The sequence below is a fragment of the Marmota monax genome, unplaced genomic scaffold (genome assembly GCF_021218885.2).
Source record: "Marmota monax isolate L192 unplaced genomic scaffold, Marmota_monax_Labrador192_F-V1.1 WCK01_AAM20220418_F8-fsc00004, whole genome shotgun sequence".
In the NCBI taxonomy this organism is placed as follows: Eukaryota; Metazoa; Chordata; class Mammalia; order Rodentia; family Sciuridae; genus Marmota; species Marmota monax.
The window spans coordinates 18,209,364-18,228,071 of NW_026692881.1; the positions used below are offsets into that span (position 1 = coordinate 18,209,364).

At 47.7% G+C, this 18,708-nt stretch overlaps 1 protein-coding gene across 6 annotated transcripts; it reads left to right on the forward strand.

Moving 5' to 3' along the window:
- Positions 1–171: 171 nt before the first annotated feature.
- On the forward strand, positions 172–15,822 carry Pprc1 (PPARG related coactivator 1). 6 transcript variants are annotated; one of them, XM_058581255.1, is made up of 14 exons: positions 173–376; positions 4,311–4,499; positions 5,052–5,198; positions 5,317–5,418; positions 5,532–8,427; positions 8,715–8,768; positions 10,368–10,425; positions 11,166–11,236; positions 12,214–12,928; positions 14,059–14,208; positions 14,320–14,380; positions 14,496–14,617; positions 14,976–15,127; positions 15,413–15,822. In XM_058581255.1, the coding sequence occupies exons 1-14, from the start codon at positions 224–226 to the stop codon at positions 15,514–15,516; spliced, it is 4,974 nt and encodes a 1,657-aa protein (XP_058437238.1). In that variant the 5' UTR covers positions 173–223; the 3' UTR covers positions 15,517–15,822. The 6 variants fall into 6 exon arrangements, with proteins under 6 accessions (XP_058437239.1, XP_058437238.1, XP_046305776.1 ...); XM_046449820.2 differs by having other exon boundaries at positions 11,169–11,236; positions 14,314–14,380; XM_046449819.1 differs by having other exon boundaries at positions 174–376; positions 14,314–14,380.
- The last annotated feature ends 2,886 nt before the right edge of the window (positions 15,823–18,708 follow it).

The window sequence follows — 18,708 nt, forward strand, 5'->3', positions numbered from 1 at the left end:
AGAACTCATGGCACACGGCCTTCATTCGAAGCGACTACTTCTCCCAGGAACCCTCGCGCGAGGCCAGGCCTTCTTCCCAAGTGCAAGTGAGTCTCGCCCAACGGCCTTCTGGGATTCGTAGTCTTGCAAGTAGTGTCTTTCGGGACGTGTAGTTCCCTTCCCACAATCGGCTGGGCGAGGCGGCGCCGGCGATCAGAGCAGCGCTGGGTGTTTAGGGGCCAAGATGGCGGCGCGCCGGGGACGGAGAGACGGAGTCGCGCCGTCCCCGACTGGGGGCCCTGGCCCTGACCCCGGTGGTGGAGTCCGCGGCAGCGGTTGGGGGAGTCGGAACCAAGCGCCGCATGGGACCGTGGGCACAGTCAGCTGTGGGGAGCAGGTGAGAGGCTGGCGGGCGGCCGGCGCCTGGCAGCAAAGCGGCGTGTGCCGGGCGGTGACACGTGGACGCCACAGGAAAGGGAGGAAGCGCTTAGGAGTCGATGCCGGGTTGCCACCGGAGTCAGACCAGGCCGGGCCGAGGGAACCTAAGCGATTTGCTGGGGGTCCGCTGGCAGAGGTAGAGTACGTATGTCCATTCCTGGGAACGCCGGAGTGGCAGAGCCGGGTGTCGGAAACAGGGCCTGCAGTTGGGGAGATCAGGGATTCGGAATTGAAGTTGAATGTTAAGACCTTTTTATGAGGATGCCGAGGAGGGCTACATGAGCCCGGCGCCGCCGTTCCCCTTTTGGAGCACGTGGGGTGGGGGAGAGCTATTTTCCCGGGAGAACTTGTCTGTCTCCCCTCCCCCTCTAGGCGGCCGGAGCTCCCACGTGGGTTGGTTGGGCTCCGGAGGTGGGGAGGGCGCGGGTCCACGTGGGGGCGGGGAAGGTTTGTCCACGTGGCTCGCGTCCGGGGCTATCCGGCATCTAGTAGCCGCGCTGAAGCGGCACTGCTGGGAACTGGGTGTGTCAACTGGTCCCGCCATCCCGGGCCGGGGCTGGGGGCCCCTGGCCAGAAAGGAAGGTAGAGGTTGCTAGATACAACTTTGCAGGAGCTTTGGAGTTTTTCCCCTGTTAACGTTGGTCTGTAGTGCCTTTCAACAGCGGATGGTGGACTTTCCAGATGTTCGAGGAGTCTCTTCCCTGCAGATGGCAATGTGATGTGGAGGGTAAAAGATTGTGGAGGAGTGAGCTTGTGGAGGCTTCAGTCTGACCGGCTTGGGGTGGGTTGTGAGTCATTGGCACTGGCGTTTTTGTTGCCTGCATTTCTGCCCCATTTGTGATTCAAGGGGAATGGGGAGTGAAATACACCCGGGACCAAACTTAAAAAAAGGGAGAAGGAATCCTTCTCTCCTAAATTTTTCCTCTAGTATCTATTTTGAGGAAGTAATTAAGATCTGTCCTGTGAACTGACACAAACCAAGGGTGGTTTGTTTATATCTGTATTTTAGGCTTTCTGGAATTTTTGCTGGGATTGGGGAAGTTGGAGGTAATGTGAGACCTATTCAGTATTTAACACTAGTTGAACATTTATTGGATGTGGGAGAGTTTTTCTGATCAGATTATATTTCCTTGGCCTTGAGTTCTCCACACTTACAAAGTATTATTGTCTAACAGGACTTCTTAAAAGTTTCCACCTAGAGGTGGCAGTGGGTGGGAATTGGTTTGAACTGTTATCTCTCTTCTGCAGCTAAGCTGAGTCCTTGATGGAATTTTTCTCATCCTAGGCAGACGTTGGGCTTCATGGTTCCTGATAGTACCAGGTCCAGCAGACAAATCTAGGTCCTTCCCTGGGAGAATGGCTTCTAAATTTGGGAATGGCTTCATGAATTTGGGAGCAACCCACCCCTTCTCCCTCATCTTTTCAGAGATCATAGCTTCTGTGGGTGGTGCTCCCTATCCTCAGAAGGAGAGATGAGGGATCCAGTTGTAATACAAGTTAGATGGTTATTTGGGGTCTCATGGAGAGATCAACTCCCTCCAACAAAAAGAGGTGTGTGTGTGAGCTAGTTAGTCCAACCAGCTAGTTACTGAGATACCATTATGTTCATGCACAGGGGATAGAGATAAACTCCACAAATGTAATCCTTGTTCTTCAGGATTTTATGTTTAATCAGGATAGACAGATAATAAATGATGATGTATGGGGAGAAAGGAAAATGAAGGATATTTGGGATTATATAATTAGCTATAATAATCTATTTTGTAGGGTCAGGGAAATGACATGTTAAACTGAGACCCCAAGTTTATATGTGTGTACAAAACTTTCATCAGAGGGAATAATGTGTGAGAGGCCTTGAGAGGGGAGCAAACATGGCTTATAGGAGGAACTGAGATACTTGTATGGTAGAGGAGGAGGTGGGGACAAGCTGAAGCAGAATAGTGTAATAGGGATTAGCACCTCTGTAAGCCACATTAAGGAGTTTAATATTAAGAGCAGTTGGGCTGGGGTTGTGGTCCAGTGGTAGAGCGCTTGCTTGGCATGGTGAGCACCATATAAAAATAAACAAAGTAAAAAATCCACTGGCAACTAAAAAAATATTAAAAAAAAAAAAAAACAGTAAGATGCTATTGAAGATTTGCAGGGGCTCTCAGGAAGTGATCATGCATTTAAAAAAGTTTCTGGCTGATTTTGAACTCTGGAAGAACAAGATTCTCTCAGTTGTGAGGTCATTGAAGATGGAAGTGCTGGTGGCTGGCATACTTAGCCTGGGCTTAGCCCTTGGGTGATCTTGGTCCGATGGGAACCATGCTATTTGGGAATCAAGAGATGGGTGAGGTCATGTAAGGGGAGGTGTCTGTGACCAGATCTCCTGTACCTGTCTAATGGAGGTGGAGATTAATGGTTTGCAGAGCTAGGCATCATCTTGAGATTCTGGCCTGGCCACTGGGGCTCTGGTAGGGAGGTGGCAGGGCAAGCAGAGATGCAGGTTTCTTGCTCACCTAGGATTGTTTGCTGAGCCAGCTGCTATTCACAGCTGCTGGTTGTAATTACAGGATTGTAAAGGCCTGGGAGGGGTTAGTGCCTAAAACATGCTACCTTTCACTTCATCTCTGGACCTGGCCTCCTAAAGTATCCCTAAGCAGCCCTTCCTTTCCCTGGGCCCTGGAACTCCAGCTCTTTTAGGAGGTTGTGTGTATGGGAGGGTTATAGTCATACCTGTTGCTTTTTTCTTTTAGAGGTGAAGTGCCCAAGTTTCCCTTTGATGAAGAAGGGGAGGGGGGCAGTCTGCTTTATCTGTGTTTGATCCTGTTCTCAGGCCTTTGCACCAGGTTTCTAATAGTGGAGATAGCTGGGGTTCTGTCCTCTATCCTCAAAATCCCATTCTAGCCACTTCTGGCCCTGCCCACACCCACTCTCTTGACAGGTTTGGGCTGGCAGCTTCCTGCCTCCTAACAAGGCTGAAGATGTTAGCTCTCAGAGAAGTGTGGGGCAGGGCCTCTTCACTTGCAGAATTAAGCTTTCTCTTTTTTTGGCTCTCACCTAGAAGAAAGAGGTGGGGAAGAGATTCTGTCCTTGGAAATACCATGAGAGATTGGATGACACATTGTTGAGGCTGGGGATGTAGCTCAGTGATAGAATGTGTGCTCAGCATGTACAAGGCCCTGGGTTCAATCCTGAAAATGGTGGGGAGAAGGCACTTGAGTATAAGGTACTGTTGGGTATCATGGGTAATTGGGAAGTATAAGCACATTTAACTTCTGAGAGGGAAGAAGAATATAGGCTAATAGAATGTAGAGTTATATGTCCCAAAGGAACTTAGAATCCAGTTTTCATTGAGAAGGGGAGAAATGTCATGGAGTTGGGGGGCAGGATGTGATTGTCATAAAAGTGCATTCTTCAGAAAAGTGTGTGAATTAGTGTGAGGAGAGATACTGGGAAAGGTATCTTTGAGAAGGTAAGATTTGAGCTTAGCAGAAAACAGGCCCTAAGTGGAATCTGAGGTAGGCCAGGTTGTTATAGCGCAACTGTCTCTTGACTGACTTTTCCTTTGGTGTACCCCTCAGACTGACATCCTACCCACTGCTAGCAGATGAATTCTGAACAATCTTGATCTTTTTGGTATTTTTGCTTACTAGTTTAATAATCTGTGGTTCTACCTGTTTCTTGATGGAGTCCAGACTCTTTTCTGCCCAGAATACTGTCATCCTGATGGGTTCTTTTGCTCATGGGTTGTACTTCTCTGCTTAATTAACTCAGAGGTTTGGTGATGGTGGGACTGCTGCTGAGTATGGGTTCATTTATGGGGGACTGGATAGAGGATTTATTGTGCATATCCTTCAGTTGCCCCCAGAGTGGCCATGCCCTTTTGACCCTCCCCTCTTTTGCTCCAGGTCCTGCTACATGAAGAGGTGGATGATTCTGGCTTTGTCAATCTGTCTCGGCTGGGCCCATCTCTGAGGGACAAAGATCTGGAAATGGAGGAGTTGTTGCTACAAGATGAGACACTACTGGGGACCATGCAGAGTTACATGGATGCCTCTCTTATTTCTCTCATTGAGGATTTTGGGAGCCTTGGAGAGGTGAGCTGGAGCTGGACTTAGCTTTGCTTGGGAGGCTCTACCTGAGATCCTTGGAGTTGTTTTAGGCATGGCTCAGTTCTCCAGGTTCTTGGCTTCTGCATGCCTAACCTGAGTTCTTAAAGTGTTTTTTGTCTCTAGGTGGGAGTTAAGCTGCAGGCTGCCATGTGAGGGTAGCATATTAGGATGTCCTGGTTACCTAAGAATATAGTCCAAGGCCTTTCCCTTTATCTGGGCTATTGATCTTTGTTTTTGAGCCCCATTCTAACCTAGCCAAGGGTCCTTTGCTGAGCATCCTACATTTTACCTGAAAGTGGAGAGTGTAAAATCCAAGCTTAAGACATAAGTTTAACAGGTCTCTGTTGGCACTAGGGAGGTGGTGGATTGTAAATGAGATTGGAACCTATGCCTCCTGGTATTCACATCCTTCTTGCTGGCAGATTGAGCTGCACTGATCCTGGGAGGCTAATTTTCTTTGCACCCAGTCTTTTAAGTGGTCCAGTTATTTCATTAGAGATGTTGGTGGGACTTTTCTGTTTTTTTTTTTTGGAGCAGAGCAGGTTATCTCTGGAGGAACAGAATGAAGTGTCACTGCTGACAGCTCTGACGGAGATCTTGGACAATGCAGATTCTGAGAACCTGTCTCCATTTGACAGCATTCCTGACTCTGAGCTGCTTGTATCACCGCGGGAGGGCTCTTCTGTGAGTGAGGGACTAGGGAGAGGGGACATGTGGCTATTGAAAGGTTATAGCTGCATCTATGGGTCTGTTCACATAGCTCTGGAGCACTAACTGATCTCAGGTGTTTCTCTCCTCTTAGCTGCATAAGCTGCTCAGTCTCTCTCGAACACCCCCAGAACGTGACCTCATCACCCCAATTGACCCATTGGGACCCAGCACAGGCAGTAGTAGAGTAAGTGGGGTAAGCCTGGTCTTGGGTCCTTCAGGAACTTGTAGGCGGGTAATATGTGGGACAGGTCTGGAAAGGACTTCACTGAAGAAAACTCCTGCTGAGTCTTATCTTTTCTCCTACAGGTTGAGATGTCTCTTGCAGATCCCTCTTGGGACTTCCCCCCACCTTCTTTCTTGGAGACCTCTTCTCCCAAGCTGCCTAGCTGGAGACCCCCAAGATCAAGACCTCGCTGGGGCCAGTCCCCTCCCCCCCAGCAGCGTAGTGATGGAGAAGAGGAGGAAGAGGCAGCCAGCTTCAGTGGCCAGATGCTTGCTGGGGAGCTTGACAACTCTATGAGCACCATCCTAGACTTCCCCATGTATTTGGCCTGCCCTGAGGAAGAAGATAAGGCAACAGCAGCAGAGGTGGCAGTGCCAGCAACTGGTGATGAAAGCATCTCTTCCTTGAGTGAGTTGGTACGGGCCATGCACCCCTACTGCTTGCCCAACCTCACCCACATGGCATCACTTGAGGATGAGCTTCAGGAACAGCCAGATGATTTGACACTGTCTGAGGGTTGTGTGGTGCTGGAGATTGTGGGTCAGGCAGCTACAACTGGTGATGACCTGGAAATTCCAGTTGTAGTGCGGCAGATTCCTACTGGACCCCAGTCTGTGCTCCTGGATGACTCACTAGAGGCCAGTCCTGCCTTGCAGCTGCTTATGCCCACACTTGAATCAGAACCAGAGACTGCTATACCCAAGATAGCCCCCTGCCCTGAGAAAGAGGGGTTGTCATTGGACTCAGCATCCTTATTGGAGCCAAAGGAGGTTGTGGAGCCACTGGTGTCCAAGGGACTAAAGAACCCACCTGCCAATGCAGTGCTGGGTTCCCAGAGGGCTCGAAAGAGCAGGAGGAAGAAGAGCAAGGAGCAGCAAGCAGCCTGTGTGGAAGGTTATGCCAGGAGGCTGAGGTCATCGTCTCGTGGTCAATCTATTGTAGCTAAAGAAGTGACCTCTCAGGCAGGCAGCTTGCAGAAACTGCCTCAGGAGGAACTTAAGAGAGAGGGTGGGCTTTCCCAGAGTAGGGGGAAGCCACAGGCTTGGGCTCGGGCCTGGGCAACTGCCTTGGAGAAGCCTAGCTCTGGGAACTTGGAGAGAAGTGCTGGACAAGGTAGTCCCACTGAAGAAAGGTCTCTAGATCTCTACTCCAAGCTGGTTGATACTGTCCAAGCCAACCCTCTTTCACCCCATCTCTCATTGGTTGACTCTCCTCAAGCCAACCCCATGCCATTTGACTCTGTTGAAACTAATACCACTGCAGTTGACCCTGCTGTGACTGACTCTGTACCTCTTGACCTGGCTTCATCAAGTTCAGAGCTGGTTGACCCTCTCCAAGCTGACCCAGTGTTGACTGACCCAGCCCTGGCTGACTCGGCAGCAGTTGACCCTGCAGTAGATGTTCCTATCTCAGATAATTCGTCATCAGTTGAAGCTGTCCTAGCTGACCCTGTGCCAGTTGACTCTGTTCCCAGGGACCTGGCTCCAGTTGATTCTGTGCTGGTTAAGTCCCGACCAACAGACCCCAGGCGTGGTGCAATATCATCAGCCCAGGGAAGCCCAGCTACTCAGCTCCTCGTGGATTCAGAGTCCTCAGAGCCCCCAAAGACCATCACCCCTGAAGTCAAGGAGGTTGTAGGTCCTCTGAAGGTGGAAAATGGTACTAATGCCACAGCCCAGGAAGCCAGACCACGGCCACTCAGCCTATCTGAATACCGACGACGAAGGCGGCAACGGCAAGCAGAGGCAGAAGAGAAGAGTTCCCAGCCTCCAGTTGGGAAGTGGCCCAGCCTCCCAGAGACCCCCACAGGGCTGGCAGATATCCCTTGTCTTGTCATCCCACCAGCCCCAGCCAAGAAGACAACTCCGCAGAGAAGTCCTGACGCTCCTCCTGAGGCTTGCTTTGGGCCTGTGGGTCCCAGCCCTGCTTCTCCTAGTCCTGAGCCATCTGCAAACAAGCCTATGGTTTTAACTTCCAGTGAACAGGTGGTGCCATCCCAAGAGATGCCACTGCCTGCAAGACCTCCTCCTCCTGTGCAGTCCATGTCTTCTGCTGGGCCCATGCCTCACACAGTGCTCACTTCTTTGCCTTTCCCTCGAGGTGGGCTGGGTATGCCCCCCATGCTGCCTCTTCCTGCAAGTGGACAAAGGGTCCCCAATATTCCCCCACCTCCTTTGCCACCTCCTGGTCTTCCAGGGTCTGTGGGACCAGTGCCACCTGATCCCTATACTCATTATACCCCTGTGCCACCCTGGCCTTGCTATCCCCCTGTGTCCCCTTCTGGGTATCCTTGTCTGCCTCCCCCACCAACGGTGCCCCTAGTGTCTGGTACTCCTGGCACCTATGCTGTGCCTCCTGCTTGCAATGTGCCTTGGGTACCCCCTCCAGCCCCTGTCTCACCTTACAACTCCAGTTGTACTTATGGGCCCATGGGATGGGGCCCAGGGCTACAACACCCTCCATTCTGGTCTGCTGTACCCCCACCTCCTTTGCCTCCAGCTCCTGTTGGGAGAGCTGTTCTCCAACCTAAGGTGGAGCCCAGTAGCATTCCAGCTGGTCCTCCTGAAAATGTACCTCCTGCACCTATGGCTCCATCCCTCAGTCTTGGGTCAGTTGGCCATGGAGCTCCACAAATAGAGCCCACCAAAGTGGAGGTCAAGCCAGTGCCTGCATCTCCCCATCTGAAACACAAGGTGTCCCTGGTACAGAGCCCCAGGATCAAGGCTCCACCATATCTGTCTCCTGAGTGTGTGGCTATTGAGGAGCCTGCATCAGAGAGGCTAAAGCCCGAGACCCAGGAGACTAGGCCTAGGGAAAAGCCCTCCTCTTCTGCTATTAAGGCTGTTCCCTTACCAAGGCAGAGCATTGTCCCCAAGCTGCCTGCTGTCCACCCAGCCCGTCTAAGGAAACTATCCTTCCTGCCCACCCCACGTACCCAGGGTCCTGAGGATGTGGTACAGGCTTTCATCAGTGAGATTGGTGAGTGGCACACAGTGCAGTTTGTGTGAAAGGGTACAGGGTTTTGCCTGGGAGTATTTGTAGAACAGGATAAACCATCTTGATGAGGTAGCTTTGTTGGTATCTTTGGAGGGTTTTCAGAAGCAGAGCTCTGGGTTGGTTTCACTCATTTAAGCTTTGTGCTGTTCCTTGGATCACTTAGTATAGTGGGCAAGGGGCATGTAAAGGGAGAAGTGGAGTGATTGGGGTCTTCTTGGGACTTGAATTTGTAGGACCTGTTTTTAATTCTTGATTGTGTGTCTCCACAGGAATTGAGGCATCAGACTTGTCCAGTCTGTTGGAGCAGTTTGAAAAATCAGAAGGTGAGGGAACCTGGATAGTTTGGTTCTTACTCTTTTTTATTATTACTTCCTTTGGGTTCAGATTTGTTGCTTCAGTTAGATTGGATGGGAGCAGTAGTCTCAGCTACTACAGCAGCCCCCTAATTGGAATGGGGAGATAATTTTCAACTATGACAGTAATCTTAAGCTAGGGATAATGGTGGTACGCATGGCAAATATTAAAAGAGTAGATGGAGGGGCTGGGGTGTAGCTCAGTGGTAGTGTTCACCTGGCATGCCCTGGATTTGATTCCTAGCACCACAAAACAAAAAAAAAGGCCAGATAGCGAGTTCCAGGTTGGTTAGGATTATTTTTTGAGACAAGGTTGCTAAGTTGCTTAGGGCCTTGCTAAAATTGTTGAGGCTGGCCTCAAACTTGTGATCCTCTTGTTTGAAGCTCCCAAGTCAGTGTGATGATAGGCATGTGCCACCATGCCCAGCTGCACAGTGTATTTGGAAGGCATGGCTCTAGGTGCTGTGGAGGCTCCTGTTTGCAAGGAGCTTATGGTCTAATTGGGGAGAAGAATATGCAGATATGACTACTGAGTTAGTACCAAATACCTATAATACAAGGCAAAGTAGAAAATACAAGTGTGGGACAAGAGTAGGCTATGAACTAGGGATGTAGTTTAGTTGGAGAATATGTTTTTTTTTTTTTTTTTTTAAATTTTAATATTTATTTTTTTTAGTTTTCAGTGGACACAACATCTTTGTTTGTATGTGGTGCTGAGGATCGAACCCAGGCCGCACGCATGCCAGGCAAGCGCGCTACCGCTTGAGCCACATCCCCAGCCCAAGAATATGTGTTTTTAATATAAACAAGGCCCTGGGTTTAATCCCCACCACAACCCACACACAAAGTAGGCTGTGCTGCTAGGAATTTAGGTAGGCAGGTTATGTAGAACCTTCAATGGTAAGCTTATAAATTTGGACTATGTATTTATTTTCCCTTTTTTTTTTTTTTTCTTTTTCTTTTTGTACTGGGGGTTGAACCCAAGAGGCACTTAATTATTGAGCCACATCCCCAGCCATTTTAATTTTTTATTTTGAGACAGGGTCTCACTTGCTTATAGCCTTAATAAGTTGCTGAGGCTGTCTTTGACCTTGCTATCCTCCTGTCTCAGCCTCCTGAGTTGCTGGGATTGTAGGTGTGTGCCACTGTGCCTGGCGATATGTGTATTTCTGAGCAGAGAACAGATTAAACACAGTACCTTGGTACCCAGTAGAGGAGACTGAATCTTTGGAGAGAGCCCATCAAGGAGCAGACAAAGTAGACTTTCTTTTTTTATTTTTTTGATTTTGGGTACCAGGGGCACTCGGCCACTGAGCCATATCCCAAGTCCTGTTGTATATTTTATTTAGAAACAGAGTCTCACAGAGTTGCTTAGCGCCTTGCTGTTGCTGAGGTTGGCTTTGAACTTGAGATCCTCCCATCTTAGCCTCCTGAGCTGCTGGGATATAGGTGTGCGCCACTGCTCCCAGCACAAAGTAGACTTTCTTTGGGCCTCAGAGTAAGGCCTTCTTTGCCACTTCAGTCTGGAACAGCTGATTGGGCTTTTTAACTAGTTTGGTTTTTTTGCAGCCAAAAAGGAGTGCCCTCCTCCAGTTCCTGCTGACACCTTGGCTGTAGGAAACTCAGGGTAAGTATGGAGATATGTGAATTAACCCTATAGCTATTGGTCAGCATTCTGGCCAGTGCTCCAGGACCATCGGCTGGATACCTCTTTTGCAGGGACATTAAATCAGCTCTACCCTCTTCCCAGTTTTTCCACCCCCTGCCCTGCTTTTTGTGACCAGGACTATCTTGGGTAGTGCTGAGTGGGAGGGTGTGTACTGTCCACCAGCTGATTCAAATTGGGGATTCCAGGTGCTTTATTAATCATCATCTGGGAAGTTATGCCTTTTGGGATTTCTTTCTTGCATTTAATAGACTTTTTAAGCTTGCTAATTGCAGGTGAGGGAATAATTTAAAGTGGGGGGAGGTATTAATGACTATGGCTTCCCTGACTCCTTGGAGAAGTCTTCCAGAAATGAGAGGTCTTTTTCATTTTTCATGTACATGGTATACCATCCTGTTTTGCCAAGTGTGTTCCCCTCTGTTGGTTTGAGCTGGGTAGGCAAGTTTCCTGATTTGAAGAAGATATGGGGGTATTCAAGGTCATAGTCAGCCTGCCTCCTGGAATTGGGCAGAGCTGAGTTAAAATTCAGTGTACAGTTCAGTCACTAAAGATCCCTTTTGTGTTGGAAGAGGATGAATGGGGGCAATTTGTGCATCCTGTTCTTCTCTGCACTCACCCTCTCCTCTTGCTTTGTGAGGAAAGCAGATGTATAAAATATTGAGGAGGCAATGAACCAGGTTCTCCCTTTTCCCCCCTGCCAGCAGCGTTGACACTCCCCAGGAGAAGAGACCCCTAGACCGGTTACAAGCCCCAGAACTGGCCAACGTGGCAGGTGGGTTCAGGTTGGGGAACTCTGCCTATGACTAGTTTGTGCAGCAAACATGTGCAGTGTCTGTTCTGCATCAAGTGTATATAGGCATGGAGGATACAGAGATGTGATCTCCTTCTTTGAGGTGCTCACAGTCTAGGTAGGAGTCAGATATGTAAACAAATGAGCATATTGAGTATCCAAGGTGATATGTGAAAGAAGCCTGTGGTTTTCAGTGAGAACTGAGGTGGGCATTCAGGGAAGGGTTATATAGAAAGTTACCTCTTGAGCTCAGGCTTGAGAATATCATTGATATCAATCAGGTGTAGATTTAGGGGACAAGGCTGTCTAAGCAAATGGAATAGCTGGAGTGAATTGAAGAATCAGAACCAGCCTGCCATGTTTTGGGGAATTGTGAATGGCTCAGTTTCACCTGAATCATAGTGGATGATCAAGGTAGTGGGTAGAGCAAAAGCAAGAGATGAAACTGGAGTGGTAAATAGGAGATTGATTTTGGGAATTTTGAATGCCATGTTAAGTTTGGACTTTATCCTGTGTATTGAAGAAATAATATATTGGTATTTAGATGGTATATCCAGCAGGATTGTAGAAGGGTGGGCAGGTATGAGGCTGGAAGCAGAGAGATAAGGTTATTTTATGAGTTCAAGCAAGATGCAGCCTAGAAGTTAGGCAGTGCTGGGTGGAGGAAGTGGATCTAAGGATGGAGAGGCAGGTCAGATAAAACCTGGTCACCAGCTACATTTGGGTAGTTGAGAGCATGAGGGATTTAGGAAGACCTGGGCTATCTGGGTTTTCAATTGCTGGTTCCCAAGATGGGGAACATGGGGTAAGGAGCAGTTGAAACAATGGGAGAAGTTGGGCTGTTGAACATCCTTTGTGTACTTTTGTGAGAAGTGGGGTCTCTGGAGCCTAGAGATGGTATCTGGAAGTGTAGAATCAGATCTCACCTTGCTATCTCCATCCTCCCTCCACCCCCACAGGGCTCACCCCTCCAGCTACCCCTCCCCATCAGTTATGGAAGCCCTTGGCTGCCGTCTCACTGCTGGCCAAAGCCAAATCTCCTAAGTCCACCGCCCAGGAGGGAACCCTGAAGCCTGAAGGAGTTACAGAGGCCAAACATCCAGCTGCAGCCTGCCTCCAAGATGGGGTCCATGGCCCTAGTCCAGTCCATGTGGGCTCTGGGGACCATGACTATTGTGTCCGGAGCAGGACACCCCCAAAAAAGATGCCTGCCCTAGTCATTCCAGAGGTGGGCTCCCGATGGAATGTCAAACGACATCAGGACATCACCATCAAACCTGTCTTATCCCTGGGCCCAGTTGCTCCCCTCTTCCCATGCATAACTGCCTCCCAGGAGCCACTTGATCACAGGACTAGCAATGAGCAGGCAGATCCCTCAGCGCCTTGCCTTGCCCCATCTGCCTTGCTGTCTCCTGAGGCCTCACCCTGCCGGAATGACATGAACACTAGGACTCCCCCTGAGCCCTCAACCAAGCAGCGGTCATTGCGCTGTTACCGAAAAGCCTGCAGGTCAGCCAGTCCCCCAAGCCGGGGATGGCAGGGCCGTCGTGGCCGCAGCAGCCGTTCTGTCAGCTCTGGGTCCAACCGGACCAGTGAAGCATCTTCCTCATCGTCGTCTTCCTCATCCCGATCCCGGTCCAGGTCCCTCTCCCCCCCACACAAGAGGTGGCGAAGGTGAGCTCTGATGGCCTGTTAGGTCCTCTCCATTTAGGAAGTTCATGCACTGTCTTCTCTGGTTTACTTTGAAAGTTTTTACACATTGGCTTGGGTACTTTCAGGCACAAAGTCTTCTATTTCTGTCTTTGGCCTTTGTCTTCTCTCCTTTTGTGGGTTGTTGAAAGAGGAAAGCTATGAAACTATAGCTTCTATCCCCTGTAGGAGTTTGGGGTATTCCTCAGTCTCCTATTTTCCTTGAGACATGCCTTGGGGAGACTTTGGGTTTGATCTTGACTATATCTTTCTTCACATACTGTTATGAGTCCTCATTTGTGGTATTTTCTTGGTGGTACGTGGGATAAAGGGCTAATTGTTAACGGGAAACATTTCTTCATTTAATCATCTGTTGAGGACAGTGTCTGGGACAGTTCCTTGGGATGTCACTGTAGCCTCATTTATTTCTTGGCAGTATCTTTTTTTTTCTCAGTAACAGATCCAAGTTTTCTACTTACTCAATAAGGAATTCTTGGGTTTTGGCAGTGATCATATCTCCAGAAATGGCCCCTACTATAGGTCTAACACAGTCATCTCCCTTTAAGTCATGGTCACAGTATTCCTGAGACATGATTGGGAAGCATTTATCACTCAGAGACCCCGGCCAGGTTTCAGCACCACAGATAAAGCTGGTTATGAGAACTAGGGCCAGACCTTTATCTTCTTGAGTCTCCCGTTATTTTTCTTCCTCTTTCTGATTTGTTAAATGTTTTTCAGGGGCTAGAGTTGTGGCTTAGTGGCAGAGTGCTTGCCCAGCATATTCGAGCCGCTGGGTTTGATCCTCAGCACCACATTAAAAAAAAAAACAAAAGATCGTGTCCAATTGCAACTAAAATTTTTTAAAAAATGTTTTTTCAGTTTTCTGTTGCATAGTTGAAAATAAACATGATGTTTGACAAAACACACTCAAACATTCCAGATATTGTAAAGTTCCATGAAGGACCTCTGTTTTTTCATTCATGATCTAGACTCCTCTGCTCTGCTTTATCTTCGTTCCTGAGCTTCCTGACAGAGGCAGGGCTGGGACCTGGCTGAGGTAAATGGACTATACTTGTACCACTCCTAGCATTTCCATGTGCCCTTTAATTCTCTAGGTCCAGCTGCAGTTCCTCTGGACGTTCCAGAAGATGCTCTTCCTCTTCTTCTTCATCATCATCATCTTCGTCTTCCTCATCCTCATCATCTAGTTCCCGAAGCCGCTCTCGCTCCCCATCCCCCCGCCGGAGAAGTGACAGGAGGCGGCGGTGAGCATGTTTCCTGAGGCAGTGACTCTGGGATGCAGATGCCTAAAAGTTCTGAGTCTTCAGTTGTCTTGTGTTTGGAGGGCTGACAACATCTTCTCTTGTCAGGTACAGCTCTTACCGTTCACATGACCATTACCAAAGGCAGAGAGTGCTGCAGAAGGAGCGTGCAATAGTGAGTAGAGGAGCAGGTCATGGGAGAAGAGGGCTTGTCCTGAGCCAAGAGCTCAGAGAACCATCTGTGCTACAGCTCTTGCTCACTCTGTCACTTTCCTTGATACCCAATACAGGAAGAAAGAAGGGTAGTCTTCATTGGGAAGATACCTGGCCGCATGACTCGGTCAGAGCTGAAACAGAGGTTTTCTGTTTTTGGGGAGATTGAGGAGTGCACCATCCATTTCCGAGTCCAAGGGTAAGTTTGGGTCCAAGGTCAGGATATCCTTACTGTCCCATTTGTCTACCTTAATGTTTCTTGTCTTGCTTCCTTGATCTGGTGTGCTGGCAATATGGGGCTCCTTTATTTCTACTATCAGAGGGCCATTGGGCATTGAGAACCACCTCTATATTCTTGGGTACTATGCCTTCTTTTTTTTTTTTTTAATATTTTATGTTTTGAGTTTTAGGTGGACATAATATCTTTATTTTATTTTTATGTGGTGCTGAGGATCAAATCCAGTGCCTCATGCATGCTAGGCAACCACTATATCTCTGAGCCACAACCCCAGTCATACTATGTCTTCTTAATGTGCCCAAATGGCTCTCCCCACCAGTGATAACTATGGCTTCGTCACTTATCGCTATGCTGAGGAGGCATTTGCAGCCATCGAGAGTGGCCATAAGCTGCGCCAAGCAGATGAGCAGCCCTTTGATCTCTGTTTTGGGGGCCGCAGGCAATTCTGCAAAAGGAGCTATTCTGATCTTGGTGAGTAAAGGGAGGGCCTGAAGTTTTGGCATACATACTATATCTGTTCCCCAAAAGGGTTCCTATCCTTGAGAGTGGACCTAGGCAGACTTCTCATTGGACATGCAAATAACTTAAGGATTGGGGTGAGGGAAGAAGTGAGGGCTCTCCTTTACCTCTTTGATTTAAAATTGGGGCCATTTTAGCCCCATTCACGATTTGGATATATGATGGCTGGCATTGAGAACCCTGTGGTTGGGAAGTATGGTCAGCGACCTTGATATTCATCTCTCTCTACTTTTGTAGACTCCAACCGGGAAGACTTTGACCCTGCTCCTGTAAAGAGTAAATTTGACTCTCTTGACTTTGACACATTGTTGAAACAGGCCCAGAAGAACCTCCGGAGGTAACCCTGGGCTCTTCTCCCCTTCCCTTTTTCTTTGGAGGTGCCCAACCTCCTCCACCCACCTCCCCAACTCTAGGGGAGAGAGCTGCTAGTGAGGAGATGACTGTTTTATAAAGAAATGGAAAAAAGTGAAATAAAAAAAATGTGTTAAATCAATTTTTTAAAGGGGTATTTGTTTTTTTCTTTTTATAACAGGTGTTGAAACAAGTTAATTTGCATTCCTATGTCAGATGGTTGGGACTGAGGGGTTCCCCAAGTGTTTGGAACATCTTAATCACTATGCAGACTAATAAATATGAAATAGAGAGAACTCCCAAGCGTTATTGTACTTCTTTCTATGGTGCTAGTGCCACATGGTATTTCACTTTTCCTGTGAACACAATCAGGGATCTGCTTACCTCCATTGAATTCTTAGGACTTCTTTCTGGTGAGGTGGAAAATCCCACTGGATTTGAAAGTGGCTCCTGGGGTGTATTGTCTAATAAGTCAGGACAGTGCTTCTTAAAATTTGAAAGGACATTTGAATCACATGGTCATCTTTTTAGAATGCAGATTCTGGTTTCTTGAGATTCTGCATTTCAGTCAGTTTTCTGGGCCCACACCAATAATCACAGTTACAGGAGGCTGAGGCAGAAGGATTACAAGTTCCTGGCCAACTTGGGCAATTTAACAGAACCCTCTCAAAAAATAAAAGGGCTGGGGCTGTAGTTCAGTGGCAGAGTGCCCTGAGTTCAATCCCTAGTAAAAACCCCCCACCCACCCCCTGCAAAAAAAAGATTGTGTATTCAAAGCAGGTATGATCCCCAGCAGTACCCCCCCCCCCCTTTTTTTTTTTAAGCATTTTGCTAAATTGTTAAGGCTGGCTTTGAATTTGTAATCCTCCTGCCTCAGCCTCCCAAGCTGCTGGGATTACAGGCATGTGTCACCTTGCCAGGCCACAAAAGAATCTTGATAGAAAGGATTTAGAAGAAAGTTCACACACGTTGCAAATAAAGACTTTCTAAATGGGTTTGTGTGAACATTTCATTCTTTTCAGCCAAGTTCACCATAAAGCTTGAGCACAATGCTGGGCACATTGCAGATACTTGAATGTATTATTTATTTATTTTTTGGGGGGTGCTGAGGATTGAACTTGGGCACTCAACCACTGAGCCACATGCCCAGCCCTATTATTTTTATTTAGAGACAGAGTCTTGCTGAATTGCTTAGTACCTTGCCCTTGCTGAGGCTAGCTGTGAACTCAGATCTTCCTTGTTTCAGCCTCCAGAGCCACTGGGGTCACAAGTGTACGCCACCATGCCTGGCATGTTGTTATTTCTTGAGGTACTGGGGATCTGGTACAGATCCAGAGACTTGTTCGTATTAGGCAAATATGTTCACTGAGCTATATACCCAGGTCTTTATTTTTTGAGACAAGGTCTCAGCTGGGCATGATTGAGCAAGGCTTTAAGCAATTTAGCAGGACCCTGTCTCAAAATAAGAAATAAGAAAAGGTCTGGGGAGGAAGAAGTGCCTCTGGGTTCAAACCCCTGTACTAAGCAACAACCATAAAAGGGACAAGGTCTCATTAAGTTTCCCAGGTTGGCCCAGAACTTGCCATCCTCCTGCCTCAGCCTCTTTAGTAGCTGGAATTGCAGGCATGCACTACTGTGCCCAGCCAGAATCACTCTTTAAATAGTTGTTAACAGTGTTAACTCTGGATTCAAGGGAGTATATTATTTTGATCATCAACACTAATAAGATGGTCTTCAGGCCAGGTTTGATGCATAGGCCTGTAAACCCAGACAGGCAGAAGGATCACAAATTCAAAGCCAACCTCGGCAATTTAGGCCCTAAGCTACTTAGTGAGACCCTGTCTCAAAACAAGGGCTGGAGATGTGACTCAGTGGTTAAATGCCCCTGGGTTCAATCAGGCCTTTAGGGAAATTATGTAAGATTATTAAAGTGCTGATTGAATTTTTATTTTTGGTACTAGGATGGAACCCAGGGATGCTTTTATCACCAAATATGCCCCCAGTCCTTTTTTTTTTTTAATGTAATTGTAGATGGACAGAATGCCTTTATTTTATTTATTTTTATGTGGTTCTGAGGATTGAACCCAGTGCCTCACGAATGCTAGGCAAGCACTCTTTTTTTTTTTTTAATTTTTTTAATATTTATTTTTTAACTTTTTAATATTTATTTTTCAAGTATCGGCGGACACAACATCTTTGTTTGTATGTGGTGCTGAGGATCGAACCCGGGCCGCACGCCTGCCAGGCGAGTGCGCTACCACTTGAGCCACATCCCCAGCCCTAGGCAAGCACTCTTAACACTGAGCTACAGCCTCAACCTCCCACCCCCAGTCCTTTTTTTTTTTTTTTTAAGAGAATTTTTTAATATTTATTTTTTAGTTTTCGGTGGACACAATATCTTTATTTTATTTTTTATGTGGTGCTGAGGATCAAACCCAGCGATCCTTGCATACCAGGTGAGCTTGCTACCACTTGAGCCACATCTGACCCCCACCACCCTGTCCTTTTTTAAATGTTGAGACAGGACCTCAGTTCCTGAGGACTTCATCAGTTCTTGAGGCTGTCCTTAAACATGCAGTCCTCCTCAGCCTCCTGAGTGACAGGGATTACAAGCATGTATCATCATTCATGAATGCTTGAATGTTTTAAAGAATACATGTGGTTAAAAATTTTCTGAGAGGGATGCAGGAGATGTAGGAATTCTCTCCAGGAGAGAGGAGTTCCTGTTTGGAGAAAGGCAAAGAAGGGTGTCCCACGAAGAAATGGTTCCTTATCCTTCTTGGGGAATATTAATGGGAAAGTAGGTAAGATTGAACAGGTCGTTGACTGCTTGCTAATGTGACCTGAAAAATGGCTGATGGACATTGTTATCACCTAAAGGAAAAGGTCAGTGTGAACTCTGATACACAAGGGAGTTGAATTGGATTATTGTGATATTCAAGTTTGCTGCATGACCCCTCTGCCTTCTTTGAACTGAATTAAGGATGAATAAATGAAGGGGGATAGGGTTGTTTTATAGGCAAATAATGACTGAGGGAGGAGCAGCTTTGGGAATAAAACTTTTGGGTAACTCGATGCTCCTCTATAACATAGGCAGGAATCTGGAAGCGGGGGTGGTGTGTCAGACAGGATCTCCTGGGTTGGAGCGGGAGTGGAAGCTGTTAGGAGACATTATGACCACA